Source organism: Salmo salar, chromosome 12 (assembly GCF_965601325.2).
Source record: "Salmo salar chromosome 12, fSalSal1, whole genome shotgun sequence".
NCBI lineage: Eukaryota > Metazoa > Chordata > Actinopteri > Salmoniformes > Salmonidae > Salmo > Salmo salar.
In genome coordinates, this window is record NC_138302.1 from 40,264,563 (window position 1) to 40,287,647 (window position 23,085).

Sequence of the window (23,085 nt, forward strand, 5' to 3'; positions counted from 1 at the left end):
CTGTACACAATTCCTGGAAGCTGAAAATGTTTCAGTTCTTCCATGGCCTGCATACTCACCAGACATGTCACCCATTGAGCATGTCTGGGATGCTCTGGATTGACGTGTATGACAACGTGTTCCAGTTCCCGCCACAATCAACATCCTGATCAACTCTATGCAAAGGAGATGTGTTGCACTGCATGAGGCAAATGGTGCTCACACCAGATACTGACATTTTTATTTCTGATCCACATGGCTTCCTTTTTCTTTGAATGTATATGTGACCAACAGATGCATATCTGTATTCCCAGTCACGTGAAATCCATAGTTTAGGGCCTAATGAATTGATTTCAACTGACTGATTTCCTTAGATGAACTGTAACTCAGTGAAATCTTTGAAATTGTTGCATATTGTGTTTATATTGTTGTTCAGTATAGTTGCATCGACTGTGCTGTAGGATGCGTACACCGTAGCCATGTGATTACGAAGCTCGGTTCAGAATTGGGAAAAGACCTGAGCAATGATGTACACTTTTTTTTCCTTCATGAAGAGCCTAATCTGAGGTCTCTGACTTTGAAGGCTCGAATGTCCGGCGAATATTGAATATCAAACAAACGTTTTACCACGGTAAAACAACGTATATATTTCTAAGTTACAATGAGTGCTTATTAATGTTCATAACAAATAGTGGATATTACAAAGTGAAGTTACTTGAAACGTATTAAAGTAATTTTGTCCCAGGGCAGGCTCAAGTCATCATCTTCATGCCCCACCCACGCGAGCCCAGAGAACCGGCAGTCGTTGCCAGGTAACGGGACGCGTTTCCTTGGAGTGTATGAATGAACAACATGCAGAGGGATAGTTTAGCTACTGGAGCTAGCCAGCTGTCAGTTTCCTAACAAACGAGTCGCAGACATTTGGAAATTACAATCTTGTGTATTATAACTAAGCGCTTTTGACTAACGGGACAGGAAACATGGAGGTAGGTTGTGCTGGTTTGTATAGCTAGCTAGATAGCTAACGCTTCGTTTTGTTTTGCCAAAACAAAAGCAACAGTGCAACAGGTGCTAAATTACGTTTAGTAATTTTAGTTAGTTAATACGTTAGCTAACTTTGTCTTCCGCTGGGTAGCATTCATTAGTGGACACCGCAGCAAAAGGTTTAGCAAAGGATAATAAACACAAGCCTTTCTTGTTGGAAAACTTCAGTCCGTTTTCTTGCGTCTAGTTGGTGACTAGTGAATAATCACTTACTGTATCGTGACTGTCTCTACACTGTGTGTGCAGAAAGCTCCCAATCCGATTCAAACTCCATTCACCAGCGGCAGCTCTGCAAGCGTTCGGCCTAAGTCAAAATACGTTCGTTGAACGCCAAATATGAAGTTTCGTGAGGCAACTATACTGCTCAAAAATTATAGGCAATTAGCAAGACACCCCCAATAAAGGAGTGGTTCTGCAGGTGGTGACCACAGACCACTTCTCAGTTCCTATGCTTCCTGGCTGATGTTTTGGTCACTTTTGAATGCTGGCGGTGCTTTCACTCTAGTGGTAGCATGAGAGTCTACAACCCACACAAGTGGCTCAGGTAGTGCAGCTCATCCAGGATGGCACATCAATGCGAGCTGTGGCAAGAAGGTTTGCTGTGTCTGTCAGCGTAGTGTCCAGAGAATGGAGGCGCTACCAGGAGACAGGCCAGTACATCAGGAGACGTGGAGGAGGCCGTAGGAGGGCAACAACCCAGCAGCAGGACCGCTACCTCTGCCTTTGTGCAAGGAGGAGCAGGAGGAGCACTGACAGAGCTTTGCAAAATGACCTCCAGCAGGCCACACAGTGCATGTGTCTGCTCAAATGGTCAGAAACAGACTCCATGAGGGTGGTATGAGGGCCCGACGTCCACAGGTGGGGGTTGTGCTTACAGCCCAACACCGTGCAGGACGTTTGGCATTTGCCAGAGAACACCAAGATTGGCAAATTCGCCACTGGCGTCCTGTGCTCTTCACAGATGAAAGCAGGTTCACACTGAGCACATGTGACAGACGTGACAGAGTCTGGAGACGCCGTGGAGAACGTTCTGCTGCCTGCAACATCCTCCAGCATGACCGGTTTGGCGGTGGGTCAGTCATGGTGTGGGGTGGCATTTCTTTGGGGGGCCGCACAGCCCTCCATGTGCTCGCCAGAGGTAGCCTGACTGCCATTAGGTACCGAGATGAGATCCTCAGACACCTTGTGAGACCATATGCTTGTGCGTTTGGCCCTGGGTTCCTCCTAATGCAAGACAATGCTAGACCTCATGTGGCTGGAGTGTGTCAGCAGTTCCTGCAAGAGGAAGGCATTGATGCTATGGACTGGCCCGCCCGTTCCCCAGACCTGAATCCAATTGAGCACATCTGGGACATCATGTCTCGCTCCATCCACCAACGCCACGTTGCACCACAGACTGTCCAGGAGTTGGCGGATGCTTTAGTCTAGGTCTGGGAGGAGATCCCTCAGGAGACCATCCGCCACCTCATCAGGAGCATGCCCAGGCGTTGTAGGGAGGTCATACAGGCACGTGGAGGCCACACACACTACTGAGCCTCATTTTGACTTGTTTTAAGGACATTACATCAAAGTTGGATCAGCCTGTAGTGTGGTTTTCCACTTTAATTTTGAGTGTGACTCCAAATCCAGACCTCCATGGGTTGATAAATTGGATTTCCATTGATTATTTTTGTGTGATTTTGTTGTCAGCACATTCAACTATGTAAAGAAAAAAGTATTTAATAAGATTATTTCATTCATTCAGATCTAGGATGTGGTATTTTAGTGTTCCCTTTATTTTTTTGAGCAGTGTATATTAATTTAAGGCCGGTATGCACTTCCAAAAAAAGGTCTACATAAAAATGGACAAGCAATGCCTATTCAGCACCTCCAATGACAGTACATACCGGCCATAACGAGTAAATTAAGATAGTTGCTCAGCGAAACTCCATATTTGGTGATCAACGACAAACGTATTTTGACATTAAAACGCATACAGAGCTGATGAATGGGAGTTTGAATCAGCTTTCTGGGCGAGAGGTCTCTAACACATAGATACTGGTTCGGGATTGCAGTATGTTAACGTTACAGAACTGTCAAGATTTCTTCGCTAACTTTATTTTTCGTCCAATAATTTTTATTCATGTCACTGCATTTCTATAGTAGGCCTATAGTAACTTGTGACAGTTAAGAATCAATATCAATATATCTTTATTGTCACAATCAGGTTATGTGTAGTACAGTCAGGGCAAAAAACAAGATCAACTTCAACAGATACACATAAGATGAATAGAAAACATATCAGTTACAGTAGTTATTGCAGGAGTGAAACCATACAGAGAACATAATGTGTCAATTTCAGTGCCTTGCAATTAGCTTACTCTCTCAGATATGACAAGTGCTTGATTACAGTTTGTGTGTCCTTTCCCAGGATAAAGGTCAAAAGCCAGAAGCAGATGAGAACAGTTTTGAATCACTGGAGAAGGAGTTCCAGGAGGTTCTCGATGAGCTGGTGGGAGACAAGAGCCTGGACAAATTCCGGGTTGAATATGAGAAACTGACCAATGCCCTGAAGAAGTCCCACGAGAGCGAGAAGAGGCTGATGACAAAATGCAGGGAGCTGAATGCAGAGATAGTGTCCAATTCAGTAAAAGTTGCTACTGCACTGAAGTTGTCCCAGGAAGATCAAACGACTATAACTTCTCTGAAGAAGGTAGGCCTTTTATGGTGAAAACATGAGTAGCTGCAGAGATGTGTAATAGGCCTACAACCTAAGGTTAGGACGAAGGTTGTCATTAGTGTTGTTGCCAATAAGCTCTTGTAGGCTATTATGGAGTAAAATATTCACACTTCATTTTGAGCAGAATAGAGCAGTGGTTTAGAGTCGTGCTTTATTTCAACATGGCCCAGATTTGTCATAGTAATATGGCCATACTGTACAATTGAACACATTTTTTTCTTCTTTTAGGAAATAGAAAAGGCTTGGAAAATGGTTGATGCAGCCCACGATAAAGAGCTCAGAGCAAAAGAGACAATTCAAACATTGAAACATGAAATTTCAAATCTAACAAAACTTGTTGAACAAGGTGCTGGCTTGTCCGTGGGTCAAGAACATGGGTGAGTTGAGTTGTGCACACTCGCACTGTAAATTGTCCACTTCCTTTGAATTAACCAATTCACTAGAGATTATTGTCATACCTGAAGGCCTACATACAATGCTTAATTTGAGCCGAATCCTGCCGGTACAAGATCCCGCACCTCGCAGTTTTGGACTGCTTAGTTTTGGCACCTATTTGCCTGGATCCGGTACCTCATGGCATGACAAATCATTTCCTCTGTTTGCAATGTAAAAATAAAAATATCCTAGTTAGGCTATATCAAGTTGCCTCCTCGTTAATTCTCCTGCCCCCTAAAAAACGTTACGTAAAAACGTAGATTTTCAGCTTGCACTTGATATTCTGAGAATTGATTCGGGTTGGGCTGGGTCCGGGTTTAAGTTTGCACAACATTGTAGCCTATGTTTTGGGACCAAGCCTTGTCCATTGCTGTGGTGAGAGAGAGAAGCATGCACCTGTATCTCTCACAGAACTACATTGAGATTCTATTTTTGTGATCTCTCTGCTCTGATAGACATGCGTCTGCAACTCTCCATCTCTCCAACATTGCACTTCATCATAAAAATATAAATAGGCCCTATTATAAGTATTCTAATTTAAATACAAGTTCACTATAATGACTCTGTAGGGGAACAACACTATTTTACAAAGTATCTTGAGAGATAATGGCACAAGCGCATCGGCCATTACTGGTGAGTGCACATCCACTAGCCTATCTTCATCATTGGGTGAATCAGTCGTTTATATTGATCTCCGTTTGTCAATGTCAGAGTAGCCTGTCACATTGGTAATTTCTGTGGTACAAAAAAAAGTTATGTTAAATGATGTAGAATTGCATGAAATGCACTTATAAAAGGACATTTTTGTGTGCAAGAAACGCTTCTGCTCTAGGCTACTCTATGCCACTATGCAAATATGGCATAGAGCCCCCCAGTTCACCCCCCTCTTGTGCTCACTTTGAGTTCCGGCACTTCCCGATTTATAGGCTGTGGATTCAACTTTTTCTGGACCTTTCTTCCCAATGACTAAAGATCCCGAAGCTTCTATGAATGTGCAGGATTCTCTACTTACACATAGTCTCTGGTCTACTCGTAGAGAGCAGAGTACTCTGGCGAAAATAGTGCTCGTTTGATAAAGGTCAATCAATATCTGCAAGATCACTTAATGCCAAATATAATAGCATAGTATAAAGTTACTGTAAGACAAAAAACACCACCTGTTTTCTGATGAGATTTTTCTCTTATGCGGCCACAACTCAACAGCGCACGCCACTAGGCAAAATATTATGTGCTTTGATTGAAACAAAACACAGGTTCGCTCACTGTACAACATTTGAAGCAACACTGTGCATAACTAAGAAGATCAAAATGTATATTCCTATGAATCTGATCGAGATCAGATGGTTGGCTTGAAGATGCTGCATGGACGTTTCACCGGTAAAACTTGAAGAATTATCATTCACGATTGACAGTGAGAAACGTGAAGGGAGGGTGAGCACAGAAATGTGTGCGTAAAGTGGAGGTAAAGAAAATCATGCGCGGAACATAATATGAATCTTTCTAGGGTGACGGGAAGCGGCGGTTACCTAGGGATCCTCAGCCTACAAATTAAGCACTGCCTACATCTCTAGATAACATTAGAGGAGTTTCAACTGAAAGCTAATTTGTTTTTCAGTGTAAATGATCTGCTGAAAATCAAAGAGGAACTAACCAAGGAAAGAGATGAACTGCTTACGGAAGTGGTGACTCTGCGAAATAATCTAACAAAGGCCACTGCCAGTCAACAAGAGATGGAGGTTCAAAAAGAAAAGGCAATGGAAACCATATCTCAGGTAATGCAGAAACTCAACATCACCATTTACATTTACAGGTGTTTATTGTTAATCAACTTAATGACAGCAAATTGAAGTAGTACAAAACCCCAAAAACGTGTTCTTGGTTGAACAGAGAACAACTCAATAGGATTTTTAAATGTAGTATTACATATTAAACATCACAATTTTTTGTATTTTTATGTGGTGCATTTGCTTTACCTTCACTTAACTGGCAGGTAAGGCATTAGTTATTAGGTAGGTATTATGGCCATACACTTGGTAGTTGTCTGGAACATGACTCTGTAATTGTTTATAATTTCAGTCCTCATTCCTATTCCGTTGCAAATAAACCAGTAGGCTTTATTTGCTGTACAGTGTGTCCACAAGTCTTGGCACATCCAGTCCTAAATTAACTGGGGCCTTATTATATAGTAGGTCCACTCCAGTGCCTGCTTCCTGTCAAAATACTTGCTAGTAACAACATTGTTTTTATCCTATATTCTGTCCAACATAGCTCCAGCAAGACATCCAGGTCCGTCAGAACGAGTGCTCGCGGGAGACACGGCGGAAGGAGAAGTTGGAGAAGGAAGTGAAGCAGCTGCACACAGACCTGGACACCAAGCAGTCGGACATCAAAGTGCTGAACCTGCAGAGCCAGCGCAGCAAAGAGGAGCAGCAGAGGCTGGAGCAGCAGCTGCGGGAGCAGAAGGTGAGGCCGTGACCAGGGGTGATGTCCCACCTGCCCTCCCTGTCCTCTCCCTTCCCCTCCATCCTCCAATCTTTTCACAGAGGGGCTGGCGAGGGAACACCAACTTGAGAGATGGTGCCAGTCGTACACACATGGAATACAACTTTTACATGTATGCTGTAGGGGGTTTAGATTTAATGTGTGATTTGATTTGTGCCGTTTGTCCCCTCGCAGATTCTCAATGAGCGGTCCACAAAGGAGCTGGAGCAACTGCAAGTGAGAAACACCAAACTCCAGCAGGAGAATGAACAGAATGCCCTGAGTTTGGAGCAGCTCTCCCTCGACACACAACAAAGGGCATCTGACCTTAAGGTAAAACTCACAAACACCCAATGTGTGTGTGTGTGTGCGCGTGTGCGTGTCCGCGTGTCCGCGTGTGCGTGTGTGTGCGTGTGTGTGCGTGTGCGTGTGTGTGTGTGTGTGTGTGTGTGTGTGTGTGTGTGTGTGTGTGTGTGTGTGTGTGTGTGTGTGTGTGTGTGTGTGTGTGTGTGTGTGTGTGTGTGTGAGAGAGAAGCTCCACAGATGACAGACACCAATAGAGAGCCCTCACAAACTTCTGCCTACTGTTGATCGAAACATCATGCCAGTAAAACCTTATATTAATCATGGGACCCCATGGTTGTTTTTTGGCTGTTTTTCGCAAACCATTGCAAGGCGGCAGCACATATGGGCACATATTCACAAAGTGGAGTGTAATGATCGACGCTGGAGACGAGAAGCAGGTACAGGGAGTAAACATTTTAATGATACACGGGCATGAAACAGAACAGGAACGGCGTCTGGACAGAGGCAAAAATAACGACATCAATGCTGACACAGGGAACAAACTGAGGAGCAGACAGATATCGAAGGGGTAATCAACAAAGTAATGGAGTCCAGGTGAGTCCAATATTGCATAATGATGGTGACAGGTGTGCGTAATGAAAGGCAGCCTCGAGCGCCAGAGAGGGGGAGAGCGGAAGCAGGCGTGACAGTACCCCCCCTCTAGGGGCGTGACCCGGCGTCCCACCTGGCAGAGCTTGATGGGCCGGCCAAGGCATGGGGCGCTGGACAAGCTGGCTGGGGCGTAGAAGCCTGGCGAGCCGGCTGGAGCATGGGAGCCCGGCGAGCCAGCTGAGGCATGGCGTGGGATGAGAGTCCGATGAGCCGGCTGAGGCGTAGGAGCCCGACGTGCCGGCTGAGGCATAACGTGGGATGGGAGCCTGCCGACCCAGCCAGGGCAAGAAAACCTCTCGAGCTAGCTAAGGCGTGAAAGCCCGACGAGCCAGCTGAGGCATGCCTGGTTCCATTGGTGACGGCGTCCTGGACCCGACGTCACCAACAAAACAAAAAACAAAACCTCCCTGATGCTTCGTATAGTGGTGTCAGCATTCTGTAAGGATCGACGCTGGAGAAGAGAAGCAGGTACAAGGAGTGAACATTTTAATAAAACACGGACATGAAACAGAACAGGAACAGCGTCTGGACAGGGGGAAAATAGCGACATCAATGCTGACACAGGGAACAAACTGAGGAGCAGACAGATTTAGAGGGGGTAATCAACAAAGTAATAGAGTCCAGGTGAGTCCAATATTTCGCATCTGCACATAATGATGGTGACAAGGGCAGCCTTGCGCCAGAGAGGGGGAGAGCGGGAGCAGGTGTGACAAGGAGTGCTGGGGGGGGTGGATTGCTTTATGAATATCCACAAGGGAACCACAATTCATCCCATAAACACAAGTTTCTGAAAACTAACATTCAGTGCATTTGATAAACCAGCATAGCAGCCAAACACCTAATAGCGCCCTTCATGCTTGCAGGATCGTTGTCATTTTCTGGGATATAGGCTAGTGATTTCTCGGGCAGGGAGAGAGCGAAGGGAGGGAAAAAAGAAGGGACAATCTTAGCCCAAACCACTGCAAACTTGTCTTTTCTCAAACAAATTCTGTTGAGAATGGAGTGGCCTCTTCCTGAACTGTTATCAGAGACAACGAAAATTGGACAGGAGCCCTAATGTCAGCAACACAATAAATACCTATTCTCTCTCTCTCTCTCTCTCTGACCCCCCACCGCCCTCTCTCTTTCTCTTGCTCTTCTCCTCTTTCTCTTCCTCCCTCCTTTTGTTCCCACCTCAGATGAAGGAGGAGGAGGTGAATCAGATGCGTCAGGAGATTGCCAAACTAACAAAGATGAGAGAGGCCACTCAACGGAAGTTCCGACAGACGGAGGATCAGAAGTTGGAAGTGGAGCAGCAGAGGGATATGCTGAAAAACCAGATCGCTGGCCTGGAGAGAGGCAAGGATGTACACACATGATACACACACTCGCACATGCACACCCTATCTTGCACTGACTCTATGCACACTCACAAGACAATAAATACACACTATATACACACTCACACACACACACACTACACTGACACTCTCACACTAAACCCACACATTCACATGCACTACATATGCACACACATGCAACACATGCATACCAACAACACACACACACATGCACACATATACACACACCTTTACACTCATCATATGCTGCTGCTACTCTGTTCTTTAGTTTATTGTTATCTCTCCTGATGCCTAGTCACTTACCCTGCCTTCATGTACATATCTACCTCAAATACCTCATACCCCTGCACATTGATCTGGTGCTGGTACTTCCTGTATATAGCTCCATTCTTGTGTATTTTATTCCTCTTGTGTTACTATTTTATAAAAAAATGTACTCTGCGTCTTTGGGAAGCAAGCTTTTCACGGTAAAGTCTACACACCTGTTGTATTCGGCAAGTGACAAATAAAATTGTATTTGATTTCAACATGCGCGCGCACACACACACAAAACTAAACAAACACGAATACACACACAAATGCATGCAGGGAGACACACACAAATACCTGGGTTGACATTTCAACACTCCTCTGCTCTGTTCCACTTTTTACCCCTTTTTCTCCCCAATTTCGTGGTATCCAATTCGTAGTTACAGTCTTGTCCCATCGCTGCAACTCCCATACGGACTCGGAGAGGCGAAGGTTGAGAGTCTTGGGTCCTCCGAAACATGACCCCGCCAAGCCGCACTGCCCGCTTAATCCGGAAGCCAGCTGCACCAATGTGTCGGAGGACCACCGTACAGCTGGGTCACCCGGTCGCGGCCGGCTCCGACACATCCTGGGATTGAACCCGGATCTGTAGTGACACTTCTAGCACTGCGATGCAGTGCCTTAGACCGCTACGCCACTTGGGAGGCCAAAAGCACTCTTTTGGCCTCCCGAGGAAGATGACAGGAAGATGCCATTTTTCCTTACCTTTTAGTAACTCTGAAAATATTAAGTGTAGTGGTTACATTGTGGTGTGGTTTGTGTGCAAGGTACATCAATTATGTATAGAATTTATAGAATTTCTGTCATTCTCTCTCACTCAAAAACATGAACATGAACCATGTGTTGTGAACAGAAATGGAGTCCTCCAAAAAGCAGATGGAGATTGACAAGAAAGGCATTGACGAACTGGTGCGGGAAAGAGACATCCTGAACAAGGTATGTAGAGAATAATATAATTTAGCAGGCACTTTTATTTGAAGCAACTTGCAGAACTGTTAACATTGACAGTGACAAACATCCAGTATGTACCCCATGCAGAAATCAAACCGACAACCCCGGCATTGCCAGCACCTACTACTACATGACATTATGTGTATAGCCTATGTTGTTTGGTTATTTGCAGGTCTTGTTTTGCATGATTTGTTTCATTAGACACATCTTAATGTGACAAATGTGCACCAAGCACACTCTCATCTGCTCATAACCCATTGTGAAAGTGTGTCTGTGTTCGTTTGTGCATGTACATTTGTGTGTGTGTTTGGTGTGTGTGTGTGTGTGTGTGTGTGTGTGTGTGTGTGTGTGTGTGTGTGTGTGTGTGTGTGTGTGTGTGTGTGTGTGTGTGTGTGTGTGTGTGTGTGTGTGTGTGTGTGTGTGTGTGTGTGTGTGTGTGTACATTGTAGAACATGATCAAGGCAGCTAATGCCACGGAGAAGCAGCTGAATGTAGTGAAGCTCCATGAGCAGTCCAAGAAGAACCTGGACCAGGAGGTCATGAACTACCGCGATGAGGCCCAGAAGCAGCGCAAGATCATCTACCAGCTAGAGAAGGAGCGTGACCGCTATATCAACGAGGCCAGCGACCTCACACACAAGGTGCACTAAGATAACTCGGGGATGGGTGGAGAGACCAGGGGCCTCATTTATAAACGCTGCGTACGTACAAAGTATTATATTTTGCGTGCAAAACATAACCTGCACCAGTTTTCACTGCATTTATAAAAACTGAACTTGCCTGGAGAATGTGCTTACCTCCACGCAAAGTTCAGACCATGCAAACGCACAACTTCTTGTTACTTATAGTAATTATTGCATTGCAAGCAGGCAAGTAAGTACTTTGTGCAAATGAGGAATGGTTAGGTTGACACGCCTTTCATAAAACAACATCAACAGAAAAACATAATGACAAAACAACTGCGGCTTTTTGTCGTTACTAAGAAGAGCGAACATCTATTTACTTTATCTTTGCAATCTAAATTAATAAATAGGAATTATTTAACCTTTTATTTAGGCAGGGGAGTTCCATTGAGACCAAGGTTTCTTTTACAAGGATGCCCTGCATGACAAGACCAAGCAGTTAAAAGCCATTTTACTTAAATCTGTGGTGACAAAAGGAGTTTCAAGATTTAGCCATCCCTGTGACCGGATATGGTATCTCGTACATCTATGGGTTAGTAACGACAAAGACAGTACAGTATGAAGATAGGAAGAAACTGCTTTTCAAATAGAAATCCCCGATCACTCTTGTAGGCGAAGTCAAGGCGGCGTTGGCTAGTTAATCTCATGCATAGAGACATGTTATCGGGTCTAGCTGGTCGTCTCGCGCCGAACTGCACATGTGCAGGCCGTCAAATCAAAGGTACTCCTTCAATATAAAGTTGTTTTTGCCGAAAATGAAAATGTGTCAGTTTGACACGTTCACGAGGTTGGAGTAATAACATGTTCAACTAAAGCCATTGGCTCGAATCTAGGTTGTGTCTTTAGATTTCGAGAAAATGAACAACTAAGGAAGATTTTTTCACTTCTCTCATTGACTTCCCAAACCCCGGCCTGGTCTGTTTGGTCTGTTTCGCAAGCATTCCCGGAAGTCTCACGATGTTGCACCTCGGGTTTCAAAAGCACACTAGAACAGACAATTCATATTTTCCATTGAAGTCTCTAGGCTACTACTGTACGTCTGACTCATATAAATATAATCTCATTCTAGTTCTGTTGTCTGAATACTGTAATTTCACATTTCTCGAGTAGACACTGTTTCAGAATTTACAGGGCAGTGCAGCATATTTAGGTTGCAGGAAAAAGGCCATACAAAACATTGTTGAATTAAAATGTTCTGCTAACAGGTACACAACAATTTGTCATGGTTTATTTCTTTCAGAAACTGTCTCTGTCCTTTGCCCAATACAGCAACTGTCACTGCAGAAGATTAAAACATTGTGGTAACACCTCCAAAACATTTGATAAAATGTGCCATTGCTTGTTTTTTGTGAAACTGTTATGGCTTAATTTCAATATACCTCCAAATTATACAGCAAATAGGGTGTTATTTATCACCATAAAAGGTTAAAGTTTTCCAGGTGAATAAATAACGCTCATTCACATGCACACAGTTTCAGGACGGGGCTGATTTTATAGTGACAAACATGCGTTTTCAGAAATGGGTTACGCAGATATTTAGTGTGAAATTTACACAACGCTTATCAATGAGGTGCCCAGAGTGCAGGCAGGTCTTATTCATTGTGATCTAAAGGGCATAGCTGATCCTAAATCCACATTGGATACATACAGCCCCAGGGATTTAGGCTCAGTTACATAGAGTACCAGTAATGTAGCACTAGCATTAATGTTGATGAAGCAGAGAAAATGGGAGGGAACTCCATTTGAACATTGCAGTTTATCAATTAGGATTTCAACACAGAGAAGATGAGATAATGTGATATGCGACATGTGTTGGAACAGACAAAACATCTTTACATGTGTTGATTAGGTGGAGAAAATTTCAACATTAGAGTTTATCATTTAGGACTACAACATGCCGGTATTGTGTCTAGGTTGTCTTTTATAAACACCTAGCTATCAGCTTCTGGTTACGTAAGCCCAAGTCTTACAAAAGTCCCAAACTAAACCCCTTCTTGGGATGATTCTGTGTTCTTTTCTTCCACAGGTGCTCCAACACATGGAGGACATTAAAATGAGGGAGATGCAGATCTTTGAGTACAAGAAGAAGATTGCAGAGGCAGAGACCAAGCTCAAACAGCAGCAGAACCTCTACGAGGCGGTCCGAGCTGATCGGAACCTCTACAGCAAGAACCTCATCGAAGCCCAGGTTGGATTTACATAGGAGTAGTCAGTTGTGTGGACAGGCAGGCTGGTGATTGTCCGGTCTGTCGATCGGTCAATCCTTTGCTCGCTCGCTCACCCATTCACTCTCCGCCCTCTCTTTCAGGATGAGATCACAGAGATGAAGAGGAAACTGAAGATCATGAACCATCAGATTGACCAGCTAAGGGAGGAGATCAACAGCAAAGAGTCTGCCCTGGTCAAGGAGCACCTGGAGTTCCAGCGAGTGGAGAAAGAGAAGGAGGCTCTGAAGGTAATTTACTATGCCGTGCTCACTTTGTGAGTGGCTAAAGTAACTACTGTGCAAATCTACTTTTTAGTCTGGGAACCCATTGGTGTAACTAGTCATGAGAGAAAGGAGGGTTGTAATTGAGCATTTTGTTTTACTAAAATATTAACACCAACCTGCTTTAGCTCTTTCAATCACACCACGGTGACATCCTCACCACCAGGATGACACCCATCCTGCCTTCTTGAAGCAAATGCTGCATTCCAAATGGCACCTAATTCCCTTTATAGTGCACCACATTTGACCAAGGCCCAAAGTGTTTTCTTTTTCTTTACCCCTCATTTTCAAATTGAAATTTTAAATAAAGGCCGTCTTTCCATTCCTCCCATAGGCCGAGCTCCAGAAGATGAAGCAGCAGGCTCAGGAGACTAAGCAGTTTATCGACAACCAAGAGGCCGAGGAGAGAAAGCTGCTTAAGATCATATCCGACGCTGATGCTGAGCGGCTCAGACAGAAGAAAGAATTGGATCAGGTAAGGGGCAGAGAGAGGGGTGGAAAGGTGGCTGCCTGCTTTCACTGAGAACTCACTGCCCATTCAGAGACAAATAGTTCTGTCATAGCGATAAAATAGTGCTGATTTGAATAAAGGGGCAGGCCCTTCCCATAGAGGACTGGGATGGAGAGAGAGGATGTCATCAGCCAGCAGATCTGTCAAGCCTGTGGTCTCGCATTACATGGGTCAAAAAACATTGTGTTGATGTGGCTGCAGAATGTGACAGAGGTGCAGCTTTTCATTTCTTCCTAATGAGGTTTGTCTTTGAATGGATGAGACCAAGTAAAACATTCTAGAAATGTGACTTTCTAGGAAATAGCAGGTCATTTAGCAGGTCATCTACCAGTATCCATTTAGATGGAAAATAATCAAACACGTTATCACAAAGGGCCAGTATCACAAATATGTTTTATTTCTAAATGTATTTTTACAGTCTTTGATCAAAGTAACCTGGGGTTTTTGTTGTTTGCTCTTTTGCCATCACCGTCTTGTAGGTGATCAGCGAGCGAGATATCCTGGGCACTCAGCTGGTGCGACGAAACGATGAGCTGGCCCTACTCTACGAGAAGATCAAGATCCAGCAGTCCATGCTGAACAAGGGAGAGATCCAGTACAACCAGAGGGTGGAGGACATCCGCCTCCTCAAGATGGAGATCAAGAAGCTCAGACGGGAGAAGGGCATCCTGGCTAAGACTGTGGCTAATGTGGAAGACTTAAGGTGAGATTGAAAGAGGAAGAGGGAGTAAGAGAAAGACAGAGGTAGAGAGTGCAAGACAGCAAGAAAGTGAGGGGGCGAGACAGAGGGTGGGAGACGCTGATATAGACGGAGAGCAGGTGGGGACATAGGGAAACAGAGAAAGATCGAGACAAATTCCAGTTGGACTCCAAAGAAAGCTCAAGCTAGATTTATTCAACCATATGATGATACAAGCACAAATATTTCTAACCTACTAGGCGGGGTCAACCCCTTACACATCTACATAGCCAAAACATCTACGTTGCTAGGCAGGAACTTAATTGGTTCCTCTCAACTGGTGTAGTCATGGCCCTGCCTGATACTAGAACCTTTGTAGGCATGGAAGTGTATGTGTGTGAGATAGGACTGAAGTAGGAGGGTCGTTGGGGTGGGCCCCTCTGGCCCCCCTCCATGAGGTTTCTTCTCACTTCTTCTGTTGACTTGGACCTCGAGCCGAATTTCTCGCTCCTCCCTGGTTCCGCAGCTGGCCTGCTTTATCAAAGATTAACTGTTGCCCTTCGCCTCCCTCATTAACTTTCCATACACGTTCCTTATTCACCTTTCATTGACACAGAACATAACCTTTTACGGCTAGGGGTTCCGCTAGCGGAACGTTTTCACAACATCCGGTGGAATCGCAGGGCGCGAAATTCCCCCAAAAATATTAGAAATATTTAATTTTCATACATTCACAAGTGCAATACACCAAATTAAAGCTTAACTTCTTGTTAATCTAGCCACCGTGTCAGATTTCAAAAAGGCTTTACGGCGAAAGCAAACCATGCTATTATCTGAGGACAGCACCCCATCAAACAAACACATGACAATCATAATTCAACCCGCTAGGCACGACACAAAACTCAGAAATAACGATATAATTCATGCCTTACCTTTGAAGATCTTCTTCTGTTGGCACTCCAATATGTCCCATAAACATCATAAATGGTCATTTTGTTCAATAAATTCCATCGTTATATCTCCAAAATGTCCATTTATTTGGCGCGTTTGATAAAAAAAAAACACCGGTTCCAACTCGCGCAACATGAAAACAAAATATCTAATAATTTACTTGTAATCTTGATCCAAACATTTCAATCAACTTTCCTATAACAACTTTAGGTATTTTTTTACGTAAACAATCGATAAAATTTAAGACGGGATAAACTGTGTTCAATACCGGACGAAAACAAAGTGGAGCGAGCTTTCAGGTCACGCGCCCCAACCACAACAGTACACTAGACTCAACCCTCATTCTGAACAGCCATACTTCTTCATTACTCAAAAGAAAAACATCAATCAATTTCTAAAGACTGTTGACATCCAGTGGAAGCGATAGGAACTGCAAGCAAGTGCCTTAGAAATCTAGATCCACATAGAAACCCCATTGAAAACACTGTCACCTCAACAAACAAAAAAATCCTGGATGGTTTGTCCTCGGGGTTTCGCCTGCCAAATAAGTTCTAAGTGTTAGAGTGTTTTCTATCCAAATCTACCAATTATATGCATATCCTAGTTTCTGGGCCTGAGTAGCAGGCAGTTAACTTTGGTCCCGCTTTTCATCCAAAATTCAGAATGCTGCCCCCTATCCTAAAAAAGATAAACAGTTATCATACATGTTATGTAATCAATATATTATTATATAGTGACAGGAATAAGTATATTTCAATTAGAACCCAACACCGTTCGAAGAGAGCAGCACACTAAACTCCTAATCAATGTCTGTAAATTATGCAAAATACTTAACTTTTCTTTTCACAATATTTCATTATTTAAATTGTTTTTGTAGTACAAAAGTGCACAGATCTGTGCAGCAGGACTATTTCTGCATTGCTCAGTTTACATTGCTGTCTTATTTATCGGCATTAATTTGCTTTATTGTGAGCCTGTTGATATCTGCAGCCCACAAAAGGTTACCATAGTGGCATTTGCTGGACATCTGCCATGAACAAAACATTGAATTGATACAGGCTTGCCAATGTTTTTACATCCTTAATGATTAATGAAAATAGTGAAATTGAAGTCTGTTTTCAATCTATGCCCCACTTGTATTTGTTGTCATGAAATATGTGACGAGGAAATGCCATGACATTTGATGCCCTTTTGTGGGTTTTGTGACAGACGTGAGGTTTACCACATGCAGAGGGAGCTGCTCAAGGAGAGGACAAGGTGCAGAGCCTTGGAGGAGGAGCTGGAGAATCCTATGAATGTACATCGTTGGAGAAGGCTGGAGGTGTGTGTGTGTTACTGTGTGTGACTGTATGTATATTTTGTGAGAGCTTGGGCTCAAAAACATTTAGACCTGTTTCAGTAGATTAACTTCTTAGTGCATCAGCCTAGCTTCTGTGAGACATAGCCAGAGAACCTATTTAGGGTTATACATTAATGCCTTTTATTTGACATTCCTCAGGCCAGTGACCCAAGCACCTATGAGTTGATCCAGAAGATTCACTCTTTACAGAGGCGTCTGATAACCAAGAGCGAGGAGGTGGTGGAGAAAGAGCTTTTATTACAGGTAAACTCCAGATAAATCTGTATCATCCTGTTGGCTACCCAAACACCAGGTGCTCCCACAAGGAGTAGGTTGGGTCACTGCAGAAATCAATGGAAGCCTGGGAGAATTGTTTCACTACTTCATAACTTTCAGAAATTAGCATGGACTGCATACACTGAGTATACCAAACATTAGAAACACCTTCCTAATAATGACCCTAAGTGTGAAAAATCTAGCAGCATTGCAGTTCTTGACAAAAACCAGTGTGACTGGCACCTACTACCATACCCCGTTCAAAGGCACTTAAACCTTTTGTCTTGCCCATTCACCTTCTGAATGGCACACATGCGCAATCCATATCTCAATTGTTTCGAGGCTTAAAAATCCTTCTGTTAAACCCTTTCCTGCAGTCAAATTACCAAGTGGCCTTATTTTTCATAATTTCTAAATTAATAAACTTTTTTTTTTTTTTACGCCGAAAATCTGGTGTTTCTATGTCAAACAGTTTTGATATATTTCAGTCTTCTATGATATATAAAGTGTAATATTGGAAAGCAAACTAAAAATGAAGTACATTTCAACTCTATATGTGACATGGTATACAGGTGTCTTCTTTTTTGTAAGGCCATAAACATGTGTGTGAGGTGTATACTTTTGTTTCAAAGTAGATTTCTTTAAGACTGCCAAGAGACACTGATTTAGCCCACTGCAGTAAAATGTTAACCTGTCTCCTCTCCTTCATTTACACTGATTGAAGTGGATTTAAGTGACATCAATAAGGGATCATAGTTTTCAGCTGGATTCACCTGGTCAGTCTATGTCATGGAAAGAGCAGGTGTTCTTAATTTTTATATACTCAGTGTAGATACAGTATGCAAATATGTAGATAATGGGTGGGTCGAGAGCTGGTAAGGAAGCGCCCAGTGGGATGTGTGCACGTTTTTAAAGAGCCCATCCCTGATGGAATGTTTGGCTGCCTAACGTCCCCTCTCTTCCACTTAAATGCTCAGGAGAAGGAGAAGCTGTACGTGGAGCTGAAGCACATTCTGTCCCGGCAGCCTGGACCGGAGGCAGCCGAGCAGCTTCAAATCTACCAGCAGACACTGAGGCAGAAGACAAAACAGCTCAAGGTCCTCTGTGCCTTTCATCTTCTTTTTGTACATCCCTTGTCTGTATGTCTCTCTCTCTCTCTCTCTCTCTCATTCATTCATTCATTCATTCATTCATTCATTCATTCATTCATTCATTCATTCATTCATTCATTCATTCATTCATTCATTCTACACTTCCAAGCAGCTCTGACCACTGGCAGAGAAATGGCCACTTCAGATACAGCAGGACCATGCACAGGCTTGCGAGCCAAGCTCACATGCCCAGAGTAGCTTTTTCCCTGGCTATGTCATTTTCAGTTTAGTCCTATGCTGCTGCTTGAAGTTGATTTATTTTAGATGTCCTTTTAATCCCCCACATCCAGGCTTTGTCATCAGAGCTGAACATGTATGAGTCCCAGACACAGGAGTACAAGTATGAGATTGAGAGACTGGCCCATGAGCTGCAGAACATCAAGAAGAAGTACCTCACTCAGAAACGCAAAGAACAGCAGTGCAGGTAAAGATTACCCTGGTATAGTACTTACCAACCACGAGAATCACCCCTGAGCTCATTCTGGGGTTTCTGATCTAAACTGATTGAACTGTTGAAGTAGGGCTGGGCGATATATCAAATGAATTTGAATGTATGTTTTTGCGCAATATTCCAAATGCCTGTATCGCAAGAATCAAGGTTTTGTTATTTTTCGTTTTTATGATCGTTTTTGTCCGCTTGTTCTCTTGTAATATTTTTGGTCTCATCTCCTTCGCTCCTCTGTGCTGTGTGCACCTTCCCATTTACACCAGAGATCTGTATATAATGACGAGTTGCACATCTCCGCCCTAACAATGGGAGTCGTTGTCCCAAAGGCGGGAAGGCAGGTGACTAGCTTAGGTCCAAAATAAGCCCATAGAAACACATTGGCCTAATTTTGGACAGATTTTAGCAAGAGTGGAACCTCTCGCTTCGCCTCTTCCTCTATGGTTTACACACACACCAAGCACCTCTCCCCATGCATCTCACGCTAACAAAGTTCAGAGATCACATCTTCTCTGACAAGTGGTTTCAACTCGCTATTTGCATTTGAGGTTTGGTCCAACAGAATCGGTCATCTGGACACCAAAACACATTTAGACATTACTTTACTATAATAGAGAAGTTAACTTTTTGAACAATATACTTTTTATGTTTCAACTACTCAAATTGCGCACAGAGCAGACACTACTAAAACGAGAGCATCAATGAACATTGATTTGCGAAAATGAATGCTCAGTTTGTCGCAGGGCATTAGGGTACCACTTGCAGCATTTTAGACAAATACTGTTATACTAGCTGGCTAGTCTGTGTTTTATAAATGTGCAATAAGCATAAAACACAATTATACAGTTGAAGTTGGAAGTTTACATACACTTAGGTTGGAGTCATTAAAATTGTTTACAGACAGATTATTTCACTTATAATTTACTGTATCACAATTCCACTGGGTCAGAAGTTTACATACACTAAATTGACTGTGCCTTTAAACAGCTTGGAAAATTCCCGAAAATGATGTCATGGTTTAGAAGCTTCTGATAGGCTAATTGACATCATTTGAGCAAATTGGAGGTGGACCTGTGGATGTATTTCAAGGCCTACCTGCAAACTCAGTGCCTCTTTGCTTGACATCATGGGAAAATCAAAAGAAATCAGCCAAGACCTCAGAAAAATAATTGTAGACCTCCACAAGTCTGGTTCATCCTTGGGAGCAATTTCCAAACGCCTGAAGGTACCACGTTCATCTGTACAAACAATAGTATGCAAGTATAAACACCATGGGACCACGCAGCTGTCGTACCGCTCAAGAAGGAGACACCTTCTGTCTCCTAGAGGTGAACGTACTCTGGTGCGAAAAATGCAAATCAATCCCAGAACAACAGCAAAGGACCTTGTGAAGATGCTGGAGGAAATAGGTACAAAAGTATCTATATCCACAGTAAAGCGAGTCCATTTTTGACATAACCTGAAAGGCCGCTCAGCAAGGAAGAAGCCACTGCTCCAAAACCTCCATTAAAAAAAAAGCCAGACTATGGTTTGCAACTGCACATCGGGACAAAGATCATACTTTTTGGAGAAATGTCCTCTGGTCTGATGAAACAAAAATAGAACTGTTTGGCCATGATGACCATCGTTATGTTTGGAGGGAAAAGGGGGAGGCTTGCAAGCCGAAGAACACCATCCCAACCGTGAAGCACGGGGGTGGCAGCATCATGTTGTGGGGGTGCTTTGCTGCAGGAGGTACTGGTGAACTTCACAAAATAGATGGCATCATGAGGTTGGAAAATTATGTGGATATATTGAAGCAACATCTCAAGGCATCAGTCAGGAAGTTAAAGCTTGGTCGCAAATGGGTCTTCCAAATGGACAATGACCCCAAGCATACTTCCAAAGTTGTGGCAAAATAGCTTAAGAACAACAAAGTCAAGGTATTGAAGTGGCCATCACAAAGCCCTGACCTCAATCCCATTAAAAAAAATGGTGGGAAGAACTGAAAAAGCGTGTGCGAGCAAGGAGGCCTACAAACCTCACTCAGTTACACCAGCTCTGTCGGGAGGAATGGGCCAAAATTCACCCAACTTATTGTGTGAAGCTTGTGGAAGGCTTCCCGAAACATTTGACCCAAGTTAAACAATTTAAAGGCAATGCTACCAAATACTAATTGAGTGTATGTAAACTTCTGACCCACTGGGAATGTGATGAAAGAAATTAAAGCTCTGATCAGGCCCTACACCCAAACAAGGGCACTGCGTTCATCCACCTCTGGCCTGCTGGCCCCCCTACCTCTGCGGAAGCACAGTTCCCGCTCAGCCCAGTCAAAACTGTTCGTTGCTCTGGCACCCCAATGGTGGAACAAGCTCCCTCACGACGCCAGGACAGCGGAGTCAATCACCACCTTCCGTAGACACCTGAAACCCCACCTCTTTAAGGAATACCTGGGATAGGATATAGTAATCCTTCTAACCCCCCCCCCCAAAAAAAATGATATAGATGTACTATTGTAAAGTGGTTGTTCCACTGGATATCATAAGGTGAATGCACCAATTTGTAAGTCACTCTGGATAAGAGCGTCTGCTAAATGACGTAAATGTAAAGCTGAAATGCATCATTCTCTCTACTATTATTCTGACATTTCACATTCTTAAAAAATAAGTGGTGATCCTAACTGACCTAAGACAGGGAATTTTTACTAAGATTAAATGTCAGGAATTGTGAAAAACTGAGTTAAAATGTATTTGGCTAAGGTGTATGTAAACTTCCGACTTCAACTGTATCATTTATGGTACAGTATGTCTGAAGCCATCACTGATCACCCACCTCACATTGAAGGTCATCATCAATTAGGATCACGCATTCACACACACTAACTGCATTTTCGCAACCCTTGTACATAGGGCTGGGTGATACGGCCTAAAAATCATATCTACATTTTTTGTTTTACTTAAGGGCGATTCTGGGTTATGGGGTTGAAAAACAAGTTGTAATGACTCCAACCTAAGTATATGTAAACTTCCGACTTCAACTGTATTTAGTATAGTTTTATCTGAAAAAAAATAACTTTTTAAATGTTTTACAATTTTTTTTTTCTGAAATTCACTGAGGAGGATGGTCCTCCCCTTCCTCCTCTGAGGAGCCTCAACTGCTCAAATCAAACAAGCTGGGAAGACGACCAGAGAATCAATTAGCCAGAGCTTAGGGCGACCTTACCATGTGTGTGCATGTGTGGACGAAGCAACTCTGAAATGCGTCTGAATGTGTCTGTGTGACAAATTTCCTGGAACTCTCTTGTGTGTCCGCAGGGAGAAAGAGAGGAGCCTGGCCCAGGTGGGACAGTCGGTGATCCTGCCCCAGCGCAACGACGGTCCATGCTTTACCGGTGGAGGCTTCAGTCTTAAACAGCCTGGCAAAATCACCACCTAGAGGAAGAGACACGAAGCTCCCTCCAGCCTTACAACGTCTTGACACACTGCCTCTTATTACCCCTCATAGGACACTCATCATTGTCGATACTGTTTTTAAGAGCTCTTATAAAGGAAAAATAAATATTACCAGAGTTGGGCTGTGATTTTATTCAATAAATAGAGCTTACTTCACGTATCACTCTGGCCTTTCTCCAATGTTTAAAGTTAGAAAATGGCCAGTCCAATCAGCGTTCTCTCAGAAAGAAATGTGTGGGTTTAGGATAACCTCGGAAGCCCAGAACTAAAATCTTGTGTAATTGCGTCAGATGCTCCATTTAGGTTCTGGAGAAAGGTGAATGACAAAATTATACTAACGAGACTGGTGAAGTCTCCACCCTGCTAAACGGAAACTCTCAGCCAAAGCCCTCAACCACTTCTGAAAACATTCTGTTTGAAATCATTGCTTGAAATCTCCATCCCCACTTTAAGCACCACCATCACACAATCTTAATATATCCAAATAACCAGTGATGTAAAACCAAAGCACAGGAAATACTGCACTTTAGTCAGTATTTTGACAGACATTACGATACCATTTATGTTACGTAGTCTGTCCACGAGAGATTAGGTTTAGGACAACAACCCACACAGCCAAATACTGCACTTTTAAATATTGGTTAAAGGTGATCTAATCGCTGACAAATTTGTTTTTAATAATGCCCCTCATTACAGGCGTGGGCTCTTAGGCTGATACTGTATGTGAAGCGAACAGAAAGGTGAGTAGCTAAACTTATTTATCACAAATTCTAATTCATAGTTTTCCTGAATTATGAAAAGCCATTTGAAAGTCTTTGCACCCTCTGTAGCCATTATGGTTCTGATCCTGCTGGTCATCTATTAAAGTTTGAATGTATTTTTGTGTGCTCCATCCTGTTGTGGTTATCAATCTGCC

The 23,085-nt window shown here is 43.3% G+C and overlaps 1 protein-coding gene across 1 annotated transcript; it reads left to right on the forward strand.

The window, feature by feature from the left end:
* The first annotated feature begins 786 nt into the window (after nt 1–786).
* Nucleotides 787–22,332, forward strand: cfap58 (cilia and flagella associated protein 58). The gene is made up of 18 exons (XM_014131559.2): nt 787–965; nt 3,434–3,715; nt 3,971–4,119; nt 5,793–5,949; nt 6,446–6,640; nt 6,854–6,991; nt 8,794–8,953; nt 10,118–10,200; nt 10,665–10,856; nt 12,925–13,086; nt 13,207–13,353; nt 13,721–13,861; nt 14,377–14,600; nt 16,737–16,848; nt 17,026–17,130; nt 18,120–18,239; nt 18,584–18,717; nt 22,032–22,332. The coding sequence occupies exons 1-18, from the start codon at nt 960–962 to the stop codon at nt 22,150–22,152; spliced, it is 2,628 nt and encodes an 875-aa protein (XP_013987034.1). The 5' UTR covers nt 787–959; the 3' UTR covers nt 22,153–22,332.
* Nucleotides 22,333–23,085: the final 753 nt, after the last annotated feature.